Here is a 22023-nt window from a genome sequence, read left to right as displayed (position 1 = left end):
CTGGGTTCGGGTGTAGCTGATTAAAGCGACTCTCAATTATTTTTGTGTCGCCCCAGGAACCTGTCTTCTTAGGAGTGCGGGCCATCTTTGGCTCGCCGGACACTCCTTTTATGTTTTGGAATCGTCCATTCTTGTGCCCCGTCAGTAGACGAGTCTAAAAACCGACGCGTCAAGGGGGAACTTAGTAACGTAAGCGAAGCTGTCTGGTGGAAGGCTGAGATGTCACAACCACAATAGCTTGTTGAACTTACAGTTTTTGCTAGTATAAATTTTGGAGTTAAGCTACGTTTCCGTTCAGTTCTGAATACTAAGCTGACTTCTGGTACCCCCCTGCGGCGTCACAAATAGTTTAGCCCTTCGCCGTAGCGCCCGACGGGAAAAGCAAAGGAGGTGGCTGCCATGTTGGGCAAAACCATCCTTTACCAAAAGAGGGTGGTTGTAGTTTCCGATGAGTTTGTAGATTGATGCAAGGAACGGTGTTCATTGGCATCGAACGCGTACTAGTCACGAGCACTACTGTAATCACTGGTAGGCACGCTTCTGCCCTCTGAGCTCCTCCGGCCACGCCGCGAGGCATCAGGGCGCCGGCGCGCCCCCCCCCCGAAACTCGTGGGACGCCCCGCCGCACGCACATGGCCCGGCGGTCGGCGCGGTGCGGCCTGGGAGAGTCGGAAGCGCGGCTAGGCCCGGCGAGGCGGCAGCGGCGGGCCCATGCAGGACGCGGAGAACGTGGCGGCGCCCGAGGCGGCCGAGGAGCGGGCCGAGCCCGGACAGCAGCAGCCGGACGCCGAGCCGCCGCCGGGGGAGGGGCCGCCGCGATCCGCGGGGCCCGGCGTGCAGGAGGAGGCGGGCGGCGAGGACGCGGAGGCTGAGGCGGAGGCCGGGCTGAGGCCTGAAGTGACGGCCGAGTCCGCGGCCGACGGGGAGGAGGCGGCAGGCGCGACCCCAGCCCCGTCCCCGCCGCCGCCCGAGGAGCCCCCGGCAGCGAGCGAGGCCCCAGGGGAGCAGGCCCGCGACGCGGCAGCCGAGGCTCGGTCCGACGGGGCGGGTGGGGAGCCGGGGGGTGCGGCTGAGGTCAGCGGCGCCGACGAGCCCTCTTTCAGCGACCCCGAGGACTTCGTGGACGACGTGAGCGAGGAAGGTGAGGCAGCAGGGCCCCGCTGCGGGCGGGGTCGCCGTGCAGCCCCGGAGTCAGCGGGGGATGGGGTCCCGGTCCGCCACCTGGCGTTTTCTGAGAGCCTGGACCTCCTCCGTTTCTCCATAAACGGGGGCAGTGTGGAGACAGCCTGGGGGCAGCTGCTCCTACAGCCAGGTACTTGGAGAGTGGTCCAGGAGGATGACGTGCACGCAGGAGCTGGGGCCGAGTGTGCAGCGCTGTGGCACTGAGGATCCAGCAAAGCTCGACACGCCACGTGCCGCGCGGTCTCTGGTGCCCGGAGGGACCAGCCACGCTTGTCAGAGGTCCGATGCCGACCCTCGGAGCCGGCTGTGGCAGAGCCGGGCGCCTCGCTTCTGCCCCAGCAGAGCACCTTAGCAGGCCAGCACCGGGCGCGCTCAGTCGGGTCCTGTTTGGTCCCTTTGTAAGCCGAGGAGGCGGACCACCAGCCTCCGTGGGCACATAGTTTCCTGGGTTTAAGCATTGTTGGTTACAGCTTGCTTTGCCCACCTCCGCCCCCGCACTCCTCCTTTATCTGCTGTGATTAGATTTACAGACGTTATTTCTGCTTCCTGCCTGAGAGCCGGTCTTCTAAAGTGACTCTGGGTGATAGCTGGTGTTGTGTTGTTTACCTTTGTTTTGGCTTTGGCCATTTGAACTCCACAAACTTGAAGCACATCACTGAATTCTTCTATGTCTGGACTAAGTTATAGTAAAATGGGAAAAGTAAACATCACTGAAGAAGGTAGTAGTACAAGACAATAAGTTATTACCATGTTAAAATAGTAAGATTTTGGGGAGATGCTTGGATCATACTGAGGTTGACTCAGAATCATAAGGAAATTCAAGTGAATTGAAAAAGCTTACAAAACCAACATGGAGAGTGAACTTCTAAACATGATTTGAAAGGGTTTCCTGTTATTGTTATGATTTGTTTTATATTTTATGTCATAAGACAAAAGACATTTTAGCAGGAAAGGCTCTGTGAGCTAGTGAAGAGTTAAAAAAGAAATATGTCCCTAATCACCAGGTAGGTTTCTGGGAATTCATAGGCAGACAGGGTTGCTGGGACTTCTGCCTGGACCCCTGTTTTTACCACATCTATTTTTGTTACATTTGAAAAATCTAAGCTTTGATTTTAAAGTCTGTTTTGAGCTCTTCAGTATTTACTCTGCAATCGACTTATTTTAAAGCATTGTTTGAGCACATCTAATCCACACAAGTTTTTAATGTTAATTATTTCCGAAATTGTGGTATGTGACAGAGGATGCTATCATGAGCCCAAGGCCAGCCAGGGTAGGTGACAGCTGGGCAGGCTTTTGGAGCCCATGTGATCCTTATGTTTTGCCAGAGTAGCCCGTGAGGCCCCTGGTCCTAAGGAACTAAAATCGAGCAGGCCTCCAGTTTTCTTGAGGCCACTTGGTTGTGGTCAGTGGTTCAAGTCTGTTTTGTGTTTCCTGAAAACATCCTGTAGGGAGCAGAGAGTGAAGGTACCGTTTCTTTTGAAAGTGGACTGAGTCTTAAAGAGCCCCTCGCTGGCATCTGTCTTGCCTCTTCTCACAGTGCATCTTAATTACACCCTTCCTTTTACTTTAATCTTTCAGCTGCCTTTGGTGTTTGACCAAATATGATAAAGGTTTTAACTCTAAATTGTCTTCTTTTGGGGCTCGTTCAATATTACTTACGTTTACTTTTGCTATTTAGTTTTGAGAATTGCCTCTTTCTGTTCCTCTTGGAGCCAGATTTGGAATTCATGAGCTGAGATGAGCTGAGAGTGATCAGATGTGTAGGCTGGTAATGACGTAGGGAATGTGTTTTTTCATGTGTAATTACTATATTCATTTCTTTACTGTGTGTAGACAGGTTCTTATAAAGAATTCTTATTCCTATAAAAAATGTTAACATTGTGGGAAGGAGTCCACAGTTTGTATAAAAGCTGAACTTCTTTATTGTAAACCCTGTAAATTCAGATCAGGTTAAACAAGCCACTTAATTGTGTGGTGAGAGAGCCTGAGAAGTACCAAGGACGCGAAGCATCTCTCTAGGGGTGATACCTCCATTGCTGTAACTCCGACCTGCTTCCCTTTTTTCTCTCTGCTTGGTCTCAGTTTTAGCTTCTTTGAAATTTAAGTGGCAGTTCTATTTTTAAGGTAACGTTTTTAATATCATTCTTAAAGGGTTGAAATTAATGAGAAATCGTTTATAACGATTTCAAGAGCATGCCTCTTGAAATTAAAGGATTCTTTTTGAAAGACCTTTTCAACTTCTTAGTATGGAATATTTCAAACACAAAAGCGGAAAGCATTCATCTTAACTTTTGAGAATGAAATGCAGCTAAGAGTATTTTGTGTGCTATTTAGCGCGTTGAAATTCTTGACGGTCGGGTTTGGGAACACCTAGACGTGTGAGTAACAAGCCAGTGTTCCCCAGTGGTTTAAGATGACCCATGCTCTCATGCTGGATGACAGGCTGGTGCAGTCTCATGGGTGGCGGCAGCTCTCGAAGGTGTCAGTCCTCGCTCCTAAGCAGTGCGCCTGGTGATTTCTCAGCTTTTCTAGTCTGTTTCACACCTATCTTTCCTTCTCTTTCTCTTGTTTAGTTGACCATTTTATGGAAATGAAGCAATTCTAATAAGTTTGAGTACTAAAATTAGGTTCTGTGATCTTAACTTTAAAAACATGAACATAAGGCATCGTGTTTTTGACTGTATTTATGAAAGTAATAGTTACTACATATTGCTTACTGTGTTCCAAGCACTGTCCTAAGGGTTTACAGATTTAATGTCTGTACATGGCTGATGTGTTCCCCAACAACCCGGGAGATACTTCATCCAATCAGAGACACCGCCAGTTGCCAGAGGCGTTTCGGCGCATGCTCTCTTGAGCCTGTATATTCTCCAGCGCTTGTTTAAATGCTGATTTCAGACTCATATAGTTTTCAGACATAAAGAATACTGAGGAACAAGTAGTTTTGTTTTAACCTGGTTGGGAAGAAAGTGCTTGGTGGTCAGTTCGCATTGAAGTGAGTCAGGGAAGGCTTCCCGCAGGTAGTCTGTGGCCCACTCTGGGCTTTTTTTGATTCCTGGTGAAAGGCCTTCCTCTTTGTTTACATTTAGCATTATTAAAAGTCTTTTTAAAAATTCATTTAAAACTCTTCCGTTATCGCCAGAAATTAGTTGACCTATCTTCACTGTCAAAGGGAGTGTGAGGAATTAAAATCTTAATTCTTTCAAGTTTAGTATTTGAAGCAAGCCAGGGCCATTACTTCTTTTGTTCATAGCGAAAGCATTTAGAGTATTCATTTTTTTGCTTCATAGAAACTTGTTTAATATGCTGAGCTGATGTATTAATGTGTTGCTTGGTCAGAAAGAGTCATCTAATAAATCTCTTTCACTCACACAGAATTATTGGGAGACATACTCAAAGATCGGCCACAGGAAGCAGACGGAATTGATTCGGTGATCGTGGTCGACAATGTTCCTCAGGTGGGACCTGACCGTCTGGAAAAACTCAAAAATGTCATCCATAAAATCTTTTCTAAGTTTGGGAAAATCACAAACGATTTTTATCCAGAGGAGGATGGAAAAACAAAGGGGTGAGTTGCGTTCTCCATCATAAGCGTTACTTGTATTTTTCTTGGGATCAGACACCCCTCGATGGTCGCCATGTGTCGCAGGAGTTCCCTGTGACTGCAGTGTGTGCCTCGGCGGAAGCTCTGCGGGGCAGCGATTTGGTCCTGGGGCAGTCACAGTGGGGAGGACACTGAAGTGTGGTTCTCAAGTTAGGTGGTTGTAAGCCGGGTGCTGAAGCCTTAAGACATCAGAGCTTGATATTTAAATCTTCTGGCATCAGAACAGCAATTGATCCGAGATACATGTTAGGTAAAGGGACCAATAGATCTGGAGGCCAGCAGAATTTCAGGAGAATTTTACATGTGGTATCTTACTGATTCTAAGATGTGCTTTCCCCCAACATTCTAACATCTCCGAAATGGGGATACTGGCACTGTAGGTGACAGTGCTGTGCCCTTGCTTAATTAGCGACATTTTTTCTAATGTTACCTAAAACAGTGCATCTTGTAAAAGTGGTAGCATAAGGTATGTCTTATAGTTTGTTTTTAAAACGCAGCTCTTTATGTCTCTTGTGTTGGTAAACGTAATGCCGGTCTTTTCATTTTAAACGCTGCGGTAGTGCATCATGACAGCTCACCTGTTTCCTATCAAATGAAATTTAGCGTTTCGCAGTTACGGTCTTGCGCTCACCCCCTTTTGAGCAAGTGCGAGAACTCCCTTGCTCCATACCTGGGAGTGGAACTGCCAGCGGTCATGAAGTCACCTTCAGGGCCACCTGGCAATGTCAGCTCGTGGCCACGGCGGTGCCAGTCGGCCCAGCAGCACCGAACTGTTCTGCCTGTTGCACGGTCTTGGCAGACTGTCTGCATCGCAGCTTCATGCGAATGTCAGCCTTCGAGAGCACAGCAAAATCATCTTTTCTAGGACAAGAACAAGAGGGTGATAAAGTTTGTTTTAATTCAGATTTTAGAAACTACTGGGAATAGTTTTAATTTATAAAAAATGATCAAATACAGGTAATGTTCCTGACATTTTCTATTTTGGAACTAGGTGGAAGGGTAACCTTGTTTTGTGTTTTTTTGCTATAATGAAACACCCTTTGAGAGCCTTTGTAGCTTTACCTGTAAGACACATTACACACTGTCCATGTTTTTAGATTTTTTACAGCCTTATCGAGGTAATTGATATAGAAAACTTGATATATAGTTTAAAAGTATGCCATTTCATAAATTTTGACACATACATGTCCTTGAAACCATTATCACAGTCAAGATATGAACACTTTGATTAATGAGCTTTTCTGTAATTGATAATTATGGAGTTAGAGACTTGGATCTTCTGTTATGATTTCGTTCTGTTGAGGGAACGACTGTCAGCTATTTCACTGCCTCAGAAGCAGCAAGAGTACGGGTCCCAGCATGTGGCGACTATGACCCGTGTTCAGGAGCTGGTGTGTACTGAGCGTGACCTGCCTATTCTTAGAGTCTTTCTCGCCTCAGGTACATTTTCCTGGAGTATGCGTCTCCTGCCCATGCTTTGGATGCCGTGAAAAATGCCGACGGCTACAAGCTTGACAAGCAGCACACGTTCAGAGTCAATCTCTTCACCGATTTTGACAAGTGAGTTCAGACTCAGGCCGTGAGAACCTGGGCATTCACCTTCCTGAAGGGCCCAGGGTTCTGCGGCTTTGAGGCAGTTCATTCTCCGGTTAGACTGCTGCAGGACCATCCCCCACCCCCCACCCCCGCCCCTCACACTCTGGCCAGTAGCACCCCCTCACCTGTTGTTACCAATAAAGACACGTCCTTTGTACCTACTCCGGGGGGCGGGCAGGCAGGGGTGCAATACAGCAGGTCCTCAAAGGTGAGATGCATTCAGCACCTACCTCCTGTTCATGTCACTTAGTGCTATGTGAGGACTGAGCGCGATGCCCGTGGCTGGGACCACTCACCCTTGTTCTGATCGTTAGTGGGTGTTGCTAAACAGCGGTTTCTCTTCCAGGTACATGACAATCAGTGATGAATGGGATATTCCAGAGAAACAGCCTTTCAAAGACTTGGTACGTTTTGTACAATCTGTTATCTGAGTAGTTGAAGGAAATGCTGGCTTGAGGTGGGGAATTACTTGGGAGTTAGAGATACTGACTGAATTTATCACACCTCTAAGAGCAATAATCAGATAAGTTTACTTTGGTTAAAGTCAGTGAAGTGTATCATGTCCTTTGTCTTGGGTTCTCTTCGCAGGGAAATTTACGTTACTGGCTGGAGGAGGCGGAGTGCAGAGATCAGTACAGCGTGATTTTTGAGAGTGGAGACCGCACTTCTATATTCTGGAATGATGTGAAGGATCCTGTCTCGATTGAGGAGAGAGCGGTGGGTATTTTCTGCCAGGTAGGGACTTGCTGTGTATTTTCTTAACGGGATTAGGGCACAAAGTGAGGTGACATTTTCCTTCAGAGTCCATCTCTGAGAACAGCTTCTATTAGCTTTCCAACTTCGAAGTAAGTCCGGAGACATGAATAGGCTTCTCATGGTCTCAGTTAAGAGTCTGAGGAGCTAGTCCCTTATAGAAGGGAGGGATCTTTGTTCTTGGCTGCTGCTTGTGTTCACGTTGGTGCTGGCTTTCTCCACAGCGGTGGACAGAGACATACGTGCGGTGGTCTCCTAAGGGCACCTACTTGGCGACCTTTCATCAGCGAGGCATCGCCCTCTGGGGGGGAGAGAAATTCAAACAGATTCAGAGGTTCAGCCACCAGGGGGTTCAGCTCATTGACTTCTCACCTTGTGAAAGGTAAGCCCTCAGAAATGCAGCTGGACTCTCTTCCTCTCACCTCTTGCCAACATCTACAGGTAACCTCAACGCCTTTTAATTTTACAATGATTTCAAATTCAGAGGAATTACAGATGGAGGACAGCAAACTCCACGAGCTCTGTAGCGGGTTACCAGTTCACATGTGGTTGCATTTGCTTTACTATTTTCACTCTAAATACATGGACAAAGTTTTTGTGAGCCATTTGAGAGTACGCTGAAATATCATGTCCCTTTACCCCAATTGTGCATTTGTCAAGAATAGGAAATTCTCTTACACAACCTGAGTGCCGTTACAACTTCAGGAAGTTTAACATTAATTTAATATTCCAGTTTTCACTTGATCTAATAATGTCCTTTGTAAAATTTTTTTCTTCAGTTCAAGATCCAGCCCAAGATTGTTTCGTTGTTGTTGTTGTTTGTTTGTTTGCAGAGGACATTCTTACGAATGACTTGCTCGCGTGAGGCGGTCCGTGCCGCACAGCTCTGTGTGGGGTGGGGCACGAGCAACTTGAAGGCGCACAGCTCCCGGCCCGGGGCGCCCTTTCACTGGCCCTCGGAGCCCCTGCTCGGGGTCGTCTGAAGCTTCCCTGTGCTGCTTGCGCAGTCAGCGTCACCGCGTACTCCAGTTCAGCATCTCGCTGCACACTGTGCTCATTGTGGGGCTCCCTGAGAGCCCCCATGTCACAGGGGTCCTGATAGGTGGTCCTACTGCACCTGCTTGTGCTTGTGATCGGTTCAGTGTATAAACTCAGTAACACGCGGAAACTAACTATAGTGACCTTCCTGTACTGGTGGCTTAGATTTAATGATTTCCTCCTTAGTTGTAATTGCTTCACAAATGTTTTGAGTAGTTCGAAGTAAACAGTAGATTTCTCTGCGCAGATGTGCATCACTGCGGAGTAAGATGTCACGGACCGCAGTTCTTCATCACACCTAACCACACCTGATAGCACTTGCTAGTATCTGATACTGGATAAGTACTCAGCTTTTCCCCTGTGTCCCCAAATAGCTTTTACATACAGCGAGCTCGTCCCACCCCAGGCCCAGTCAGGGGCACGCACAGTGTTCAGGCCTTGTGGCACAGGCCTCTTTCATCTGGAGCAGTGCGTCCTGCCCTGTGTTTTGATACTGAGTTAAGAAGACAGACCAGGTGGCCTGTAAACTCTCATCTTCTGGATCTGACTGATTACTTCTTTGAGGCGTTGTTTAATTTATTCCTTTAATCCTAGTATTTCCTGTAAGCCGTAAATTCTATCTGATGGGTGTTTCTGTAATTTCGGTAAAGCAGTTTTCATGTAACATGCTCTTGGGAGCCTTATCATTTACAGCCGCTTTGCATGTTTCCAGCACAGAGTAGTGGGCACGTCTTCCCGCGGTGGTCTTAGTAGGTCTGCATCGAGAGCCTGGCCTCCGACCCAGGATGACACGCGGGACTGAGAAGCTTCCTGCCACTCTCTGTCTCCTGGGAACCTTGTCAGCCTTCAGGTGGTTAATGCCACCTGCATTCTCAGCCGTTTATGTGCTAGACTTACCACCTTCAGTCGTAATTTATTCATGTGTATATCTGGCCACTGAAGGACAGAGACTGGATCTTCTCTCTCTCATCTTTGGACCGTCCTTGGGAATGTCGAGCGAACGAACGAAGGCGTGCGTGCGTGCGAGTGTGCTTTGGTCGTACTGGCTTTTCGTTAAATGCGTGAATAGGTTCAGTGATTCCAGGGTGGTTTTGTCTCGTGTTCTTTGCCAGGGTGTAGGGTGCAGGGTACCTCTGAACGGGGGGGTCGATAGCTGTGGGAGCGGGCGTCTGAAGACAGCGTTATTATTCTGAGTCAGATGTCGCCGTTACTGGGAGAGGGACAGTCATTGGAGGTGCCGCTGCGGGGCCAGCAGGGGCTGCGGCCGCCCTCCCTGCTCACACCACCTCGAGAGAGCAGCTGGTGCAGGCACACTTTGTGTGAGCCGAGGGAACAGGAGCCACGGTGCTGACCAGCCAGCACTTAGGTGGGCGACTGCTGGGAGATGCCCAGGCACCGAAGTCACCTGTCAGGCCGTCCTTGCTTCTGAACCGCACGCGCCTGTCTGCCATCTAAAGCGTCGATGAAGACAGCATGGAAACTCCATGCCAGTCCTCCCGCCCGAGCGCGCGGCAGACTGTGTGTGGAATCTGGGGGTCTTTTTTGTCCTGCTTTCAGTAGAGAAACATTTTAAGGTGACCCTTGGAGAACCCTGGTATCAGGAGTGACTGAGTGCTTCATGCCATGGATGTGGGTTTGGGCGCTGGTTGCTTGAGTCTCGACTGCTCACTCCAGCCGTCCTCATCCAGCAAGGTGCTAGTACTCGCTGTGGCCACTCTGACGTGAGCCTCGGCGAGAGGAGAGCGCAACGTGTGTCCTCTCTGCTGCAGATACCTGGTGACTTTCAGCCCCCTGATGGACACTCAGGACGACCCTCAGGCCATCATCATCTGGGACATCCTTACTGGGCAGAAGAAGAGAGGCTTTCACTGTGAAAGCTCGGCCCACTGGCCCATTTTCAAGTAAGTGGTCGGCCCGTGGCGGCCTCTCTGGCCTCTGCCTTCTGGGCGCAGCCTGGCACTTCTCTGTCGACTCCTGGTGGCCGCGCTGGCCTCCGTGCCGTCTTGTTGGCAGCCTGGCACTTCTCTTTTTCCTCTTAGGTGGAGCCACGATGGTAAATTCTTTGCCAGAATGACACTCGATACCCTCAGCATCTACGAAACCCCTGTGAGTAAGTCAGTTCTCTGACACGTGAGCTGCGCGCTGGCCTGGTGGCCGCGGGCTATAGTGCCCCCCGCCACCCCCCCATGTGCTAGCCGGGGAGGTGGAGCGTCTGCACGGGGCGCGGGCGGTGCTAGTGCTGGCCCCGGTTCTGGTTTCGCCCCTGCCAGCCCGCTTTTGTGCTGCAGGGACTGGGTGGGGGGCGTGGCCTGGGAACGCCCCAGTTCCTGTCCTCCGCCCCGCTCTGCTCACGCCGCTCCCTCGGCAAGCTCACGCCAGAACCTCGCGCTTCCTTCACGTCAAAAGTTGTATTGTGAGACACAGCGTGGCTTGACTTGGTCGTAACCCTCTTTTTCCCGGCAGTCTATGGGCCTCTTGGACAAGAGGAGCTTGAAGATCTCTGGCATAAAGTGAGTGAGTGCCCCCAGGCTGGTCCTGTCTGCCACCGCCAGCACCCCAGGCTGGCCCTATCTGCCACCGCCAGCATAGGCTGTCACACCCGGACGGAGCACTGCCTGTCCTTCTGGTGCCTGTGCCACTGGGCTGCTTGTCCCTGGGAGCCAGGGCTCTGGGCTACAGCCTTTCATGAGGGGACTCCACTTAGTGACAGGTCCTCTGTGTTACTCTGGTGGTCTGTGCGGTAGGGTTTGGGTGGCCTTCAGTCGTTTAGTTCCCTAGTTTCTGGGGTTGGTCGATGTCCCAGTAGTGAAGGACCAGCAGTACGAGGACAGTCACGTTTCTCATTCCTTTTATTTTTACGTTCTTGGACAAAATTAAGGTCTGTAATTAAAATTAAACTAGGAATTGGCTCTCAGTAAATGCAAAAGTAAAGATACTCTTCACGGCTGTGAACTCATGATTGCCCGTTACTCCACCTCTCTTCTGGGTCAGTTTACATGGCGCCAGGAAATGCCTCGTTCTCCCGAATCCTCTAACGCTTGTCGATGTGGAGTTTTTCCCCATTAGCAGGACATGGTGGTTAAGAGTCGGGGTGGGGAGGGGGGGACCTTGCGTCCGAATCCGGATGAACCCACTGTGTGATAGTGGGTGGCGTTATTGCCGTCTCTCTGTCCTCCCAGGAAGGGCGAGGTGAGCGGTGCCCGACACTGTCGGGACTGCAGGGAGCTGCCTGCGAAGTCCCCAGGACAGCGCCTCAGGCCCCCGCCGGGCGTCAGCGGTGTCCCCGGTGGCGGCTGTGCCAGTGCCAAGCGCTCCTGCAGCGTGTGAGCCCTGCGCAAGCTCCTCTGCTAATCTCGCGTTTTCTTTGTTCTGCAGAGACTTTTCTTGGTCTCCAGGTGGGAACATAATAGCCTTTTGGGTGCCTGAGGACAAGGATATCCCAGCCAGGGTTACCCTGATGCAACTTCCCACCAGACAAGAGATCAGAGTTAGGAATCTATTTAATGTTGTGGACTGCAAACTACATTGGCAAAAAAATGGCGATTACTTGTGTGTTAAAGTAGACAGGACTCCAAAAGGTACCCAGGTAAGTGGATGCCAGTGAGCAGAACGTTCTTTCTGTGTGGCTGTGAACCAGCCTGTGTTCTGTTTGGAGGATGTCAATAGATTTTTGGTTTGAGTTTGTAGATTATTTTCAGACTCACCTGATACCAAAAGTGGTTACCTGGCACGTCCTAGCCAGAGCTCTTGTTACAGTCTAGCTGAAGAGTGCGATCCTTTTCTGTGAAAGGGAGTGGGCAGTACATTCGCATAGGTCAGAGGTAACGGGGACACAGTTGTCTCTTGAACAGCACAGGTTTGAACTGCGTGGTCCACTTACATGGATTTTTTTCAATAAACGTACAGCCGGCCCTCTGTGTCCCCAGGTCTCACACCTGCCAACTCGACTGAGAAGCAGTGTTGGGCATCTTCAGAGGGCCGTCCACACGCATGTGTGAGGGACTCGAGTGTGGTGGCTTTTAGTGGGCAGGGAGGGGGTCCGGAACCAGCCCCTGTGGATGCCGAGGGATGACGCAATTCTTTTTTGTGGGAGTCACAGGTTACATGTGGACTTTTGACTGCGTAGGGGTTTTCCACGTTGTTCAGGGGTCAACTTCAGAGTGAAATGTTTTCAGGCACTCACCCTCCTTTCTGTGGTGTGGAACGAGTGTGTCATTTTCTTTTTCATTAAACAGAGAGTAGCATGTTTGACACAGTTCTGCACCCAGTCTTTTTCGTTTGCATTATTTAATATTTATCCAGAAAGTTGCCTGATTTTCCCTTAGTGGAAGTTTTCCTCCTTCATTTAAAAACTTTTTGTTGAGATACGGTTTACACAGTACACTGCTCTTCCACAGTCGTGCAGCAGTCGCCGCTGTCTTAATCCCAGAACATTTGAGTTACCTCAGAAAGAAAACCCGCAGCGCGAGCCGCACCCCCACTTCCACACCGCCCACGCCCGCTACCCCCTGATACCACCGACCGCTTTCTGCTTGCTTTCCGGGCGTTTCGTGTGAATGGGCTCGTGCCGTGTGTGTGGCCTCCGTGTCTGGCTTCCTCCTCTGAGCACATCTAAGCTCGTCCAGTTGGTGGCGTGTGTCGGTACCTCTTTCCCTTTCAGCACTGCGTGGCTGGGCCACTCCATGTTGGCCAGCCATCCCTTGATGGATGCGTGGGCCGTCTCCACCTTGTGGCTGTTCTGGATGGCGACACAGCCCGGTTGTCACACGAGCGCGTGAGCATGTGTCTGGAAGTGGCGCTGCAGGGCGGCCCCCATCCAGCAGTGCCGAATCAGGCTCCGGTGCTAGACCTGTAAGGTTAAGGCGCTACAGCAGCTTTGCGGACAAGCCGCAGGGCGGACCCTCGCACCGGCTGTGTGTGACTGTGACCTTAGGGTAGGTCTTCGAAGTGGAGCCCAAGCCCGAGTGGGCGCACGCCTCGCGCTGCTCTCCGCGGAGGGTGCCCCGTGCGCACTCCGTCAGCGTTAGCGAGCTCTCGCTTCATCATGAGGGCTGCAGCTTTGGTCACTTCAGGTGTTCATGTCTTCATCAGACGTGTAATCTCCCATTAAATTCTCAGGTTGTCCTGCAAGTCTTTCTTATACTTTGTTTCCATAACAGTCACCCTTTTTTTTTCTCTTTTCAACAGGGCGTTGTCACAAATTTTGAAATTTTCCGAATGAGGGAAAAACAGGTACCTGTGGACGTGGTGGAAATGAAAGGCAAGTCTCACTGCAGTTGTTCTGTAGCCGAATGGCCCTTCCGTGCTGTGTTACGCTTGGCCTTTAAAGTTGGGGTGTGAATCCCCTGCCCGGACAAAAGGGCCAAGACTCTGAGCTCCAACTCGTGAATGGCGTGTGTCTCTGAGTTACAGGACATGTGTTTTTAAACTCAGGGTTTTTGTTCTTTCCAAGGTCAGCCTCTTTTCAGTTGCCAGGGGAAGCTGCCCTCCCCTACTCTGACCTCTTGGGGAGCAGGGGCACGAAGGTCCCAGCCGTCCGCATGCAGGACAGCGTGCGGGGGGCGGGGCTTCATGCCATGCTCAGCCACAGGCAGCTGCAGAGCTGCTCATGCTGCACAAGTTCCGTTTTGCAGCTTTTTTGAATTTGTGAAACACTTTAAGTTCTGTGTTTCTGTCTTCAGGTGGGAAAGAGCCTGTGTCTTTTGTTCGGTCGAAGTCTTGTTTTAGTTTTCTGTTTTTGCTGGAGAGGGAAGGAGAAAGGGAAAAGCAAGGACAGGCAGGAAACGGAGTGAAACCCAGCCCCTGCCTGGATGGGAAGACACAGAACCCTTTGTAGGCTGGGGGCTTCTGCGAGTGTGGGACAGGAGGTGTCCGGGCTGCACTGACACCAGGCTCCACACGGCCCCACCGCGGGCAGGCTGCGGGGAAGGGCAGCATTCCCGCTTGGCCAGGATACACTCACCCACGGCATCTCACAGGGTTTAAAAGTGTGCTGCTTGCGAAACTCGGCGCGGCGTGCTCCTTGTCCCCATGCCTCTCCGGGGCCCTTTCGATGAGTTTAAGAATTTGGGGAAACGTAACTGATCGGGAATATTTCCTTCAGTGGCCAAAGGGGTCTCACCCTTTTTTTGGTAACAGAAACCATCATAGCCTTTGCCTGGGAGCCCAATGGCAGTAAGTTTGCTGTGCTGCACGGGGAGGCTCCTCGGATTTCGGTTTCCTTCTACCACGTGAAAAGCAACGGGAAGATCGAGCTCATCAGTAAGTAGCCTTGCTTGTCACACAGGGTGGGGAGCTGTCACCGCCCCAGTGAATACGCCCGAACCCGCAGCCAGGCGGGCCCACCGTGGGTCCCCACGGTTCACACAAGGGTGCTGATGGGGGCACATCAGGTGCGGCGAGCTCCCTTGTGCGTCAGCATCTCACTGCCGCCCTTGCTTCGAGTGGGCGAAGCTGTTGTCTGCGGCGGGAGGGTGGGGGTGGGGGGGTGTTCACAGGCCATGGCTCCTCCGTCTGGGTGCCCCGGTTCCCCACCCGCGCTCTGCCCCCGGCCATGTTGTCCTTCCCTGGCGGCACTGGCAGCCTCAGGCTGGAATCGTGGCAGCTGACTTGTCCTCACCCAGACGGGGCTCTCACCCGAGTGTCCGTGGTGCTGAGCACACAGTAGGTCCTCAGTCAACACTGGTTTCGAAGTATCGCTTGTTGCTGCATAGCACTTGTTTTTGTGCAGTGACCAAGGTAGTGGAGGCCTCTGGCCCCCACTTCAGAGGGGCGGGCTGCGCTCAGGCCACACTCCCCACATGTTCCTGGGGATGCCATGTAGGGCTTCCTCAGGGTGAAGAAGAGGTTCGTTCATGTGCCCTGGGGACAGCTCCTGCGATAATTTTATAAAGAATTTAGTTTTCACTTCCTGAAGCCTAGTAAGAGTATTTGTGGTAGAGTCAGTTATTTGCCTCACAAAGTTGATTACATCACAACTCTTGGACATAAGAGGGAACGCGGGCACCTACTACCTGCGAGAGGCCGTCTGTCGTCCGCGCCGCAGAACGGGTCATAGAGCGACAGGTGCGGGCGCCTCTGCCCTGTGAGCACCTGCGTCGTGCACCTTTCCTCAACGGTTGGGATAGTCACGTGCTCCATCGCGGAGGGGCAGCTGCTTACGGTGTTTTTCTATTTTTCCTTTGTGTTTGGTCTGCCGGTCCTGCCCCGTCGCACGGGGCTGGCTCGATTGTCTCCCATCCCCTCTCCGCACTCTGCTCTCACTGCTTTGGGTCAACTTCAGGCTGAGGTAAAGGAGCCCCAGGCAGCTGGCTGCCTGCCCCGGTGAAGAGACCCCAGGTCAAGACAGAGTTGGAACTCGCAGCTCTGCTGGCCCTGCCAGGTCCTTGCAGGAAGTGGGCAGTTAGGGCATTTGGAGAGGTGATGGATCTAAAAAGTATTTGTGAGCACGCAGCTTAAAATGACGTGTGAGGACAGGAAGAAGGGGTTTTAGGCTCTTTGGGGTTGCACACGCTTCTTCCCGAGATCCGACGGGGACCGGATCGCTCGCCCTCCTGTGGTCCCTGTGATAACGTCTACTGTAAACGGAGCTCTTTCGTCCAGTTACCTCTTGAGGTGAATTGTTTTCAACATCAAGTAACATCACAAGTAGCATTGCAGCTCCGAATGCCCCTGCCCGTCTTTTTTTGTGTCGCTCGTCACCGAGGGTGTTCCGAAACGGTTTTCGTGATTGTTGGTGCAGGAGCATGCAGAGCTGTGGCTAAAAGCCCATCTGGCGGGCTCACCCACGGGGCGCAGTGAACCCCCCACCAGCCCTTGGGTCTTAGATGCATGCTGGCCCTGGAGCCTTTACGAAGACTTTGAAAGACTTTCCTTTCCTTTCAGAAATGTTTGACAAGCAGCAGGCCAATACCATCTTCTGGAGTCCCCAAGGACAGTTTGTGGTGTTGGCGGGTCTGAGGAGGTAGGTGTCCGCCGTCCACTTGCGGAGACCTCGACTCTAGGGCCGTGTCTCTCACACTTCTCAGTGGTCACCCCGGAGCCCACGTGTCCTCACATGAACGGGTCACCCTGCCTCGGTCAGTGGTGCCGATCGCTGTCGGGCACTGTCTCTGGCACGCGCCCCAGGCTCGGGCCCAGACCTGGCAGGCCGCAGCAGTCACTCGCAGATATGTCTGCAGTGTACCCCGGAAGACTCGTCTGCGCGCTGTGATTCTGTCGTGGGGCAGTGGGGGCTCTCCCTGCGGCCCAGTCACCCTGGTGGAAAGTCCGTGTCTTCTCGTGGGAGGAGCACTTAATTGGCCGTGAGCCCATCCCCACCGCTGTGGTCGGCGTGACAGCGAGAACAAAACCCTGGTCCCCCCTGCTCTCTGCTTAGTTGCTGTTCCACAGAACGTGAGGAGCTCGCGTCGAGCCCGCAGCAGCCCCCGCGCCAGCAGGACACCCGCTGGTCGCTTGCTTCCCTTACTTTGTTGCAGACGTTACTGTGTTTTTGGAGGCTCGGCCTCAGGTAGACTTTCCTGTAAAGACAATGCCAGCAGACACGGTGCTGGCGTCCCTCCTTTCTCCAGGTCCTCAGGAGATGGTTCCTTCCATTGTTTCCACCTTACTGGGGTGGCAGGCAGGGACTGCCCTGGAGCCTCTGGGAGGATCAGGGGCGCCAGGGGGACAGCATGGGGAGCCACACTCTTGGCGAGGACTGACTGCTGTCCGTCCCCCCAGCATGAACGGCGCCTTGGCGTTTGTGGACACCTCGGACTGCACAGTCATGAACATTGCAGAGCACTACATGGCCTCGGATGTGGAGTGGGACCCGACGGGGCGATACGTTGTCACCTCTGTGTCCTGGTGGAGCCATAAGGTACGGGGAGCTGTGTCCCCTTGCACCACATGAAGCCAGGTGGTGCCGGGCTTGTGGCGACTCCTCGCCCTGGAGGGAGCGCCGTGCATGCAGCACTGGCTGGGCGCGGGGCTTGCTGTCCTGCTCGTCCGGCGTGAGCTCAGGGTCTCCGTTTTGTTCACCAGCGTCTCCCAAATACCAACGGCGTTGCGGGGCCCATCGTTGGCCCGCAGACGTTTGAGGAAGGGAGTGGTGGGTTTCATTGGGTCTGTAGCCCGTCTGTAGCCCGTACAGATTGTGGGGTCCCCGTGCATCCCGGTGGGACTCAGTGGGACGAGCGGTTCCATTTGGCCTCTGCTCTCTGCCAGGTGGACAACGCTTACTGGCTGTGGACTTTCCAAGGGCGTCTCCTGCAGAAGAATAACAAAGACCGCTTTTGCCAGCTGCTGTGGAGACCTCGGCCCCCGACGCTCCTGAGCCAGGATCAGATAAAGGTCTGGTGTCCCCATCAGGCTAAGGGGACGTGAAAGCGATGTGGAACCAAAGGAAAAGCTTTTGCTGTTGCTGTCAGGATGGTTATGAGCAAGGAATAGAAACGTGACGCTTCTGGGGACCCTTCGAAGAGGTGCAGGAGCACTGAGAAACAGGTGGAAAGGAATAGTTTAGAGACAGTCAGCCTGGATTTCCCGCCTTCTCGTGCAGGTCACGTCAGCACCGCTGTAGGTCTGCACGGACGGGGCGGCTTGTGCAGAGCTGCACTGGGGGCGCCGGGCTGAACCGAGCGCGTGGGGGTCCCAGAGAGGCGACTGCGCAGCAGGCGTTACGCTGCTGCCCCTGGGCGCTGCGTCTTGGGAGTCACTGAGGAGGATGTCGTTTCACGTTAGCAACTTACAAGATTGTGTCTTTGGTGTTTCTTTGAACGTTTAAACCCTGACTGACTTGTTTTTGTTTCAGCAAATTAAAAAAGACCTGAAGAAATACTCCAAGATCTTTGAACAGAAGGATCGTTTGAGCCAGTCCAAAGCCTCCAAGGTCAGCCTCGTTCCTTGAGCTGAGGGAAGTGGCCTCTGTCCCTTCGTGGCAGAGGAGGGCCAGTGTCAGGCCGGGAGGTGGCGTCTGCTGGGGAGAGTGGCTTCTCCATCGAAGATGCTCACTGTGGTGCTGCCCGTGCGCAGACCGGTGGGGGCAGCTTTGCTGCCGGCTCCCTGGAACCCTGGCTAGCTTCAGGCACGGAAGTTGCAGGGCGGGGCAGGTAGGGAGGAGAATGAGGACCAGCACACCCCGCCATTCCTGTCCTGAGCCTCCCTCTAAATCACCCTGCGTCATCTGGCGAGGTGGGCTCCTGTTGGCACGCTTTCACACTGGCCCGGCAAAACCGTGATGGTGCGTTAAGTGTCAGCTCTGCGACGACCCCCCTTCCCCCCCCCCGCCACGTGCAGGAACTGGTGGAGAGACGGCGAACCATGATGGAAGACTTCCGGAAGTACCGGAAAATGGCCCAGGAACTCTACATGGAGCAGAAAAATGAGCGTCTGGAACTGCGAGGAGGTAGCTATGAGCCGGAGACAGGTTTCTGAAAGCACATGTCAGAATTTGTCTCCTACGTCTGCCTTGATCCTGCCTGATTCCTCACCGCCTGCACTCAAGTCCGGTCTTTGCCAGGGTCCGTGCTGTGTCCGCACTGGCCTCTGGGCCGGTGTGGCGCGTGTGCGGTCCAGGGTTGAACCCAGTGGTGATAGCACAGCTCCTGCCATGTGCACGCCCACTGTGGCCTCTCCCTGTCCTCTTAGGTGTGGACACCGATGAGCTGGACAGCAACGTGGACGACTGGGAGGAAGAGACCATCGAGTTTTTTGTCACTGAAGACATCATTCCTCTTGGGAGTCAGGAGTGATCCGAGGCCGCCGGGGTAAGACCCCTCCCGCAGGATGGCTGGCATTCTGTCCACAGCCTGCAGTTAGGGAGCGCCTCGTGTAAGGTGAGGGCCACACCCTGCGCCACACTCTCAAGGTCGTACAGCCCTTGCGTGTGGGTTGGGACCAGATCAGTGCGCACTGGACGTCAGGCCGAGCCTTTTGTCAGAAAGTGCTCTGCGCACAGGCACAGCGTGGGCACTCGGGTGAGAGCAGGACCCGGGCCGACCCTGGGCAGACGCGCCAGGCCCTGGGGAGGAGGGAGGCTGCCGCGACCCCGTCCCGGAGTCCGCTGGGAGGAGGCCTCGTGGGTCTGGCAGGGAGGCAGGGGCACTGCCAGCTGTGGCGCCCAGTTCTGGTCAGTCTGTGGTGGGCCTGAGCCAGGAGCCTTCGGAAGCCGGCCAGGGGCCACAGGGATGGAGGCGGGACCCAGAGGTTCTGCACCTCGGGGCTGGCGCGTGCGGCCGAGGAGTCGGGCCTCGCGTGCGGTGCGCGTCCCGGCAGTCCTGTCCCCGGGCGGGCGAGCGACCGGCTGTCTTTGGCCTGACGCCCCACCGTCGAGGTTGCCTCCTGGCCCGGCTGCTGTTCACGTTGCAGGTGTCGCGCTGAAGCGGGCTTTCGGGTGGCTTCCGCTGCTCGAGGTCGCGGGGCTCGCGCTGGCCCCCTCTCCCCTGGAGGGTAACGGCCACAACCGCGTCTGACGTGCAGCGCGCGGCAGGTGCAGGGCCGAGAGCAAACGCTTGTTCCCTTGTTGCAGCGCCGCCTTGTGCTGGAACCGGGGTCGTCCCTTGCAGACCGCCCGCATAGCCTCTGAACAGGACACAGTTCCTGGGCCTTTCTCGCTCCAGCCCGGCCGCGCCTGGAAGTCCCCGTCTCCACACGTAGTCGTGCCTTTCAGCCCCTGGTGACTGCAGCAGGGCGGTTTTAAGGCACTGCTTTCAATCTCTTCTCGTTTGCGTTTTTTACTCTCTCACTACCAGTATTTGTCACTCAGACTGACGCGCGCCCCAGCAGGTCCCCTTCCTCCTGCTGCTGGCACTTCTGAGGTGCACCGTCCGCAGCCGCGCCTCGCCCTGCAGGGCTGTCACTGTCCTGTGTGCGTGGGCCGGCGTGGGCTGTGTCCTGGACACCTGCGCGAGAGCAGAGCGCCGCTCGAGTCCCGGTGTGCTCGGGGCACTGCCGCGTGCGGCCCCCGCCACTCAGGCTGTGGCAGTTCTCAACAGGCTGAACGTGGAAATAAAAGCAAACCTGTGTGAAAAAGCTGTCTTTCTCCTGTCTTTAAACCTACTTAGCGGCCTTAAATTTGGTGCCTCTCCCCCTCCCCTGGCAGCGAGAGGGCCGCGGGGCGCCGCCCGTCTGTCGGCCACAGGCACGCGAGGCCGGCGTGGCAGGGGGGCCCGCCCCCCGCCGTTTTCTGCGCCTGCGGGTGAGCTCTGTGGTGGAGCCAGGCAGCCCACAACCAGCTTCCTCAGGTTTGTTTGTTTCCTGCGCCTGTCACCTCGCCTGGTGAGAAAGAACCCTCTAGACTTTTCCTTGGAGCTGTTCAAGGTTGAAGGCATGTCGAGACTTGTCACTTTAGCCACTGTTACGTGGTCCTCCGAATCTGTCACCTTTTTTGCCTACTAGAAAGGGAGTAAACAAATCCGTGTAATTTCAGCCCATTTTCATTGTGATGTCTTGCTACCCATCAGTGCCTTGTCAGATTGCAGTTTCTTCCATCTCTTTTTACCTCCTGGACCCCAAAGCTTAGTTTAAAAATCACCGAAGCATGGGACAGGCACACTTGGAATTCACAGTTGTGACAGGCGCAGACCTCAGACAACGTGTTGGAATTGGAGGAGCAGCCAACAGACGCCCACCCGTGCCGCTCGGGCACCAGCGGCATCCTCGGCCCGTGGGGCTGGCTCCACAGTGACTGCTGGAGTGGGCGGGCGGCCCGCCCCGAGCTCGTCCAGGCCGCCTCCGGGTGCCCCGGTGGGACGCGGCGCTCTGCACGGCTCCCTCCTCGGAGCCTGAAGTTCTTCGCCCCCGCGCTGTGTCCGCAGGTCCGGGCCGTCCGTCCTCGTGGCCGGCTCTGCCGCGGGCCTGTCGGTGCGATCACACCGCCCCTGAGAGCCGCTCCCGGGCACGGGCACGGCCCTGCGACGCGCCTTCCGCCCAGCGTCCTCGTTTCACGCCAGCGGGGCGGAGGAGGCACGTGGTTCTGTCGCAGCAACAGTTTTAACAGCTTTTTTAAAGTGACCTTTTCCCAGTTTTAAACGTACTAGTTGTAACTTTTACGTAATTTGTAAATAAAAGAATTTCTGAAACTCCTGTGCTTGCTCTAACTCTCTTCCGCTGTAGAAGTGGGTTTCCCAGGCTGGACCCTTCCTGGGGGGTTTCTGTGATGAGTCCTGGGGGGGGGGGGCGTCGCCCCGCATGCTTGTTCCAGCCACTGCACGGGCCTGGTTTGCGTCCGCAGAGGCTGTCCGGGTGGGAGTGGGTTTGCTCCCACGTTGGAACCAGAGACGGGCTCCAGCAGGTGCTGGCGGGTCAGAGGCCGGAGCTGTCTTGGAAGGGGGCGTCGGTGTTAGCAAGGCGCCGTCTTCCTCTGCCTTATGCGCCCAGGAAGTCCTGGAGCCCGACGTTAACCTAGACGCCAAGGAAGAGACCGCGGGCACACCCGCCATGGCCCTGCCTGTGGACCCCTGAACTGCTGTGTGCGTGCTCACCGCTGCTGGGCCGGCCAGACCTGGGGGCCACGGTGACCTTGAGCAGGTCTCGACCCCAGGCCCAGCCCCTGCTGGTGTGGGCGGTGCTGGCTCTTCAGCCTGCAGTTGGGGTCATTGAGCTGTGTTCAGGTCCGAACTTCGTGACCTGACGACCTGATCTCTGATGGGCATCGATGTGCAGGAGCAGCTTCCTATGTCTGCACCGGAGCAGGCTGGCACCCAGGGCCGCGCGCCGGGCACGCAGGTCTCCTGCCGGGGCTGCAGGCGCAGCCTGGCTATGCTCACGTGCAGTGTGGTCCCTGGGGCAGACCTCAGTGGAAAAACTGAGTGCGCCATTGAACAGTAACTGCTCAGGCCCCGGGCGTGGTGCAGACGGCACCGTGGGCA

General features: G+C 54.2%; 1 protein-coding gene across 1 annotated transcript; it reads left to right on the top strand.

Moving 5' to 3' along the window:
- Positions 1-666: 666 nt before the first annotated feature.
- EIF3B (eukaryotic translation initiation factor 3 subunit B) lies at positions 667-20187 on the top strand. Its single transcript, XM_016119113.2, has 19 exons — positions 667-1141; positions 4558-4750; positions 6227-6346; positions 6729-6786; positions 6971-7099; positions 7360-7517; positions 9943-10074; positions 10213-10279; positions 10637-10683; positions 11549-11759; positions 13361-13433; positions 14312-14434; positions 16058-16136; positions 16895-17033; positions 17381-17506; positions 17967-18044; positions 18452-18560; positions 18803-18921; positions 19683-20187. The coding sequence occupies exons 1-18, from the start codon at positions 712-714 to the stop codon at positions 18904-18906; spliced, it is 2376 nt and encodes a 791-aa protein (XP_015974599.1). The 5' UTR covers positions 667-711; the 3' UTR covers positions 18907-18921; positions 19683-20187.
- The last annotated feature ends 1836 nt before the right edge of the window (positions 20188-22023 follow it).

The sequence above is a fragment of the Rousettus aegyptiacus genome, unplaced genomic scaffold (assembly GCF_014176215.1).
Source record: "Rousettus aegyptiacus isolate mRouAeg1 unplaced genomic scaffold, mRouAeg1.p scaffold_m13_p_7, whole genome shotgun sequence".
In the NCBI taxonomy this organism is placed as follows: Eukaryota; Metazoa; Chordata; class Mammalia; order Chiroptera; family Pteropodidae; genus Rousettus; species Rousettus aegyptiacus.
This window is presented reverse-complemented; position numbering and strand designations above follow the sequence as displayed.

Bases quoted from the DNA above. Each gene is read 5' to 3' on its own strand.
- EIF3B (XM_016119113.2), top strand. From the start codon at position 712: ATGCAGGACGCGGAGAACGTGGCGGCGCCCGAGGCGGCCGAGGAGCGG. The intron at 7,518-9,942 runs GTAAGCCCTCAG...TCTCTGCTGCAG, and splicing joins GACTTCTCACCTTGTGAAAG to ATACCTGGTGACTTTCAGCC. The intron at 11,760-13,360 runs GTAAGTGGATGC...TCTTTTCAACAG, and splicing joins GGACTCCAAAAGGTACCCAG to GGCGTTGTCACAAATTTTGA.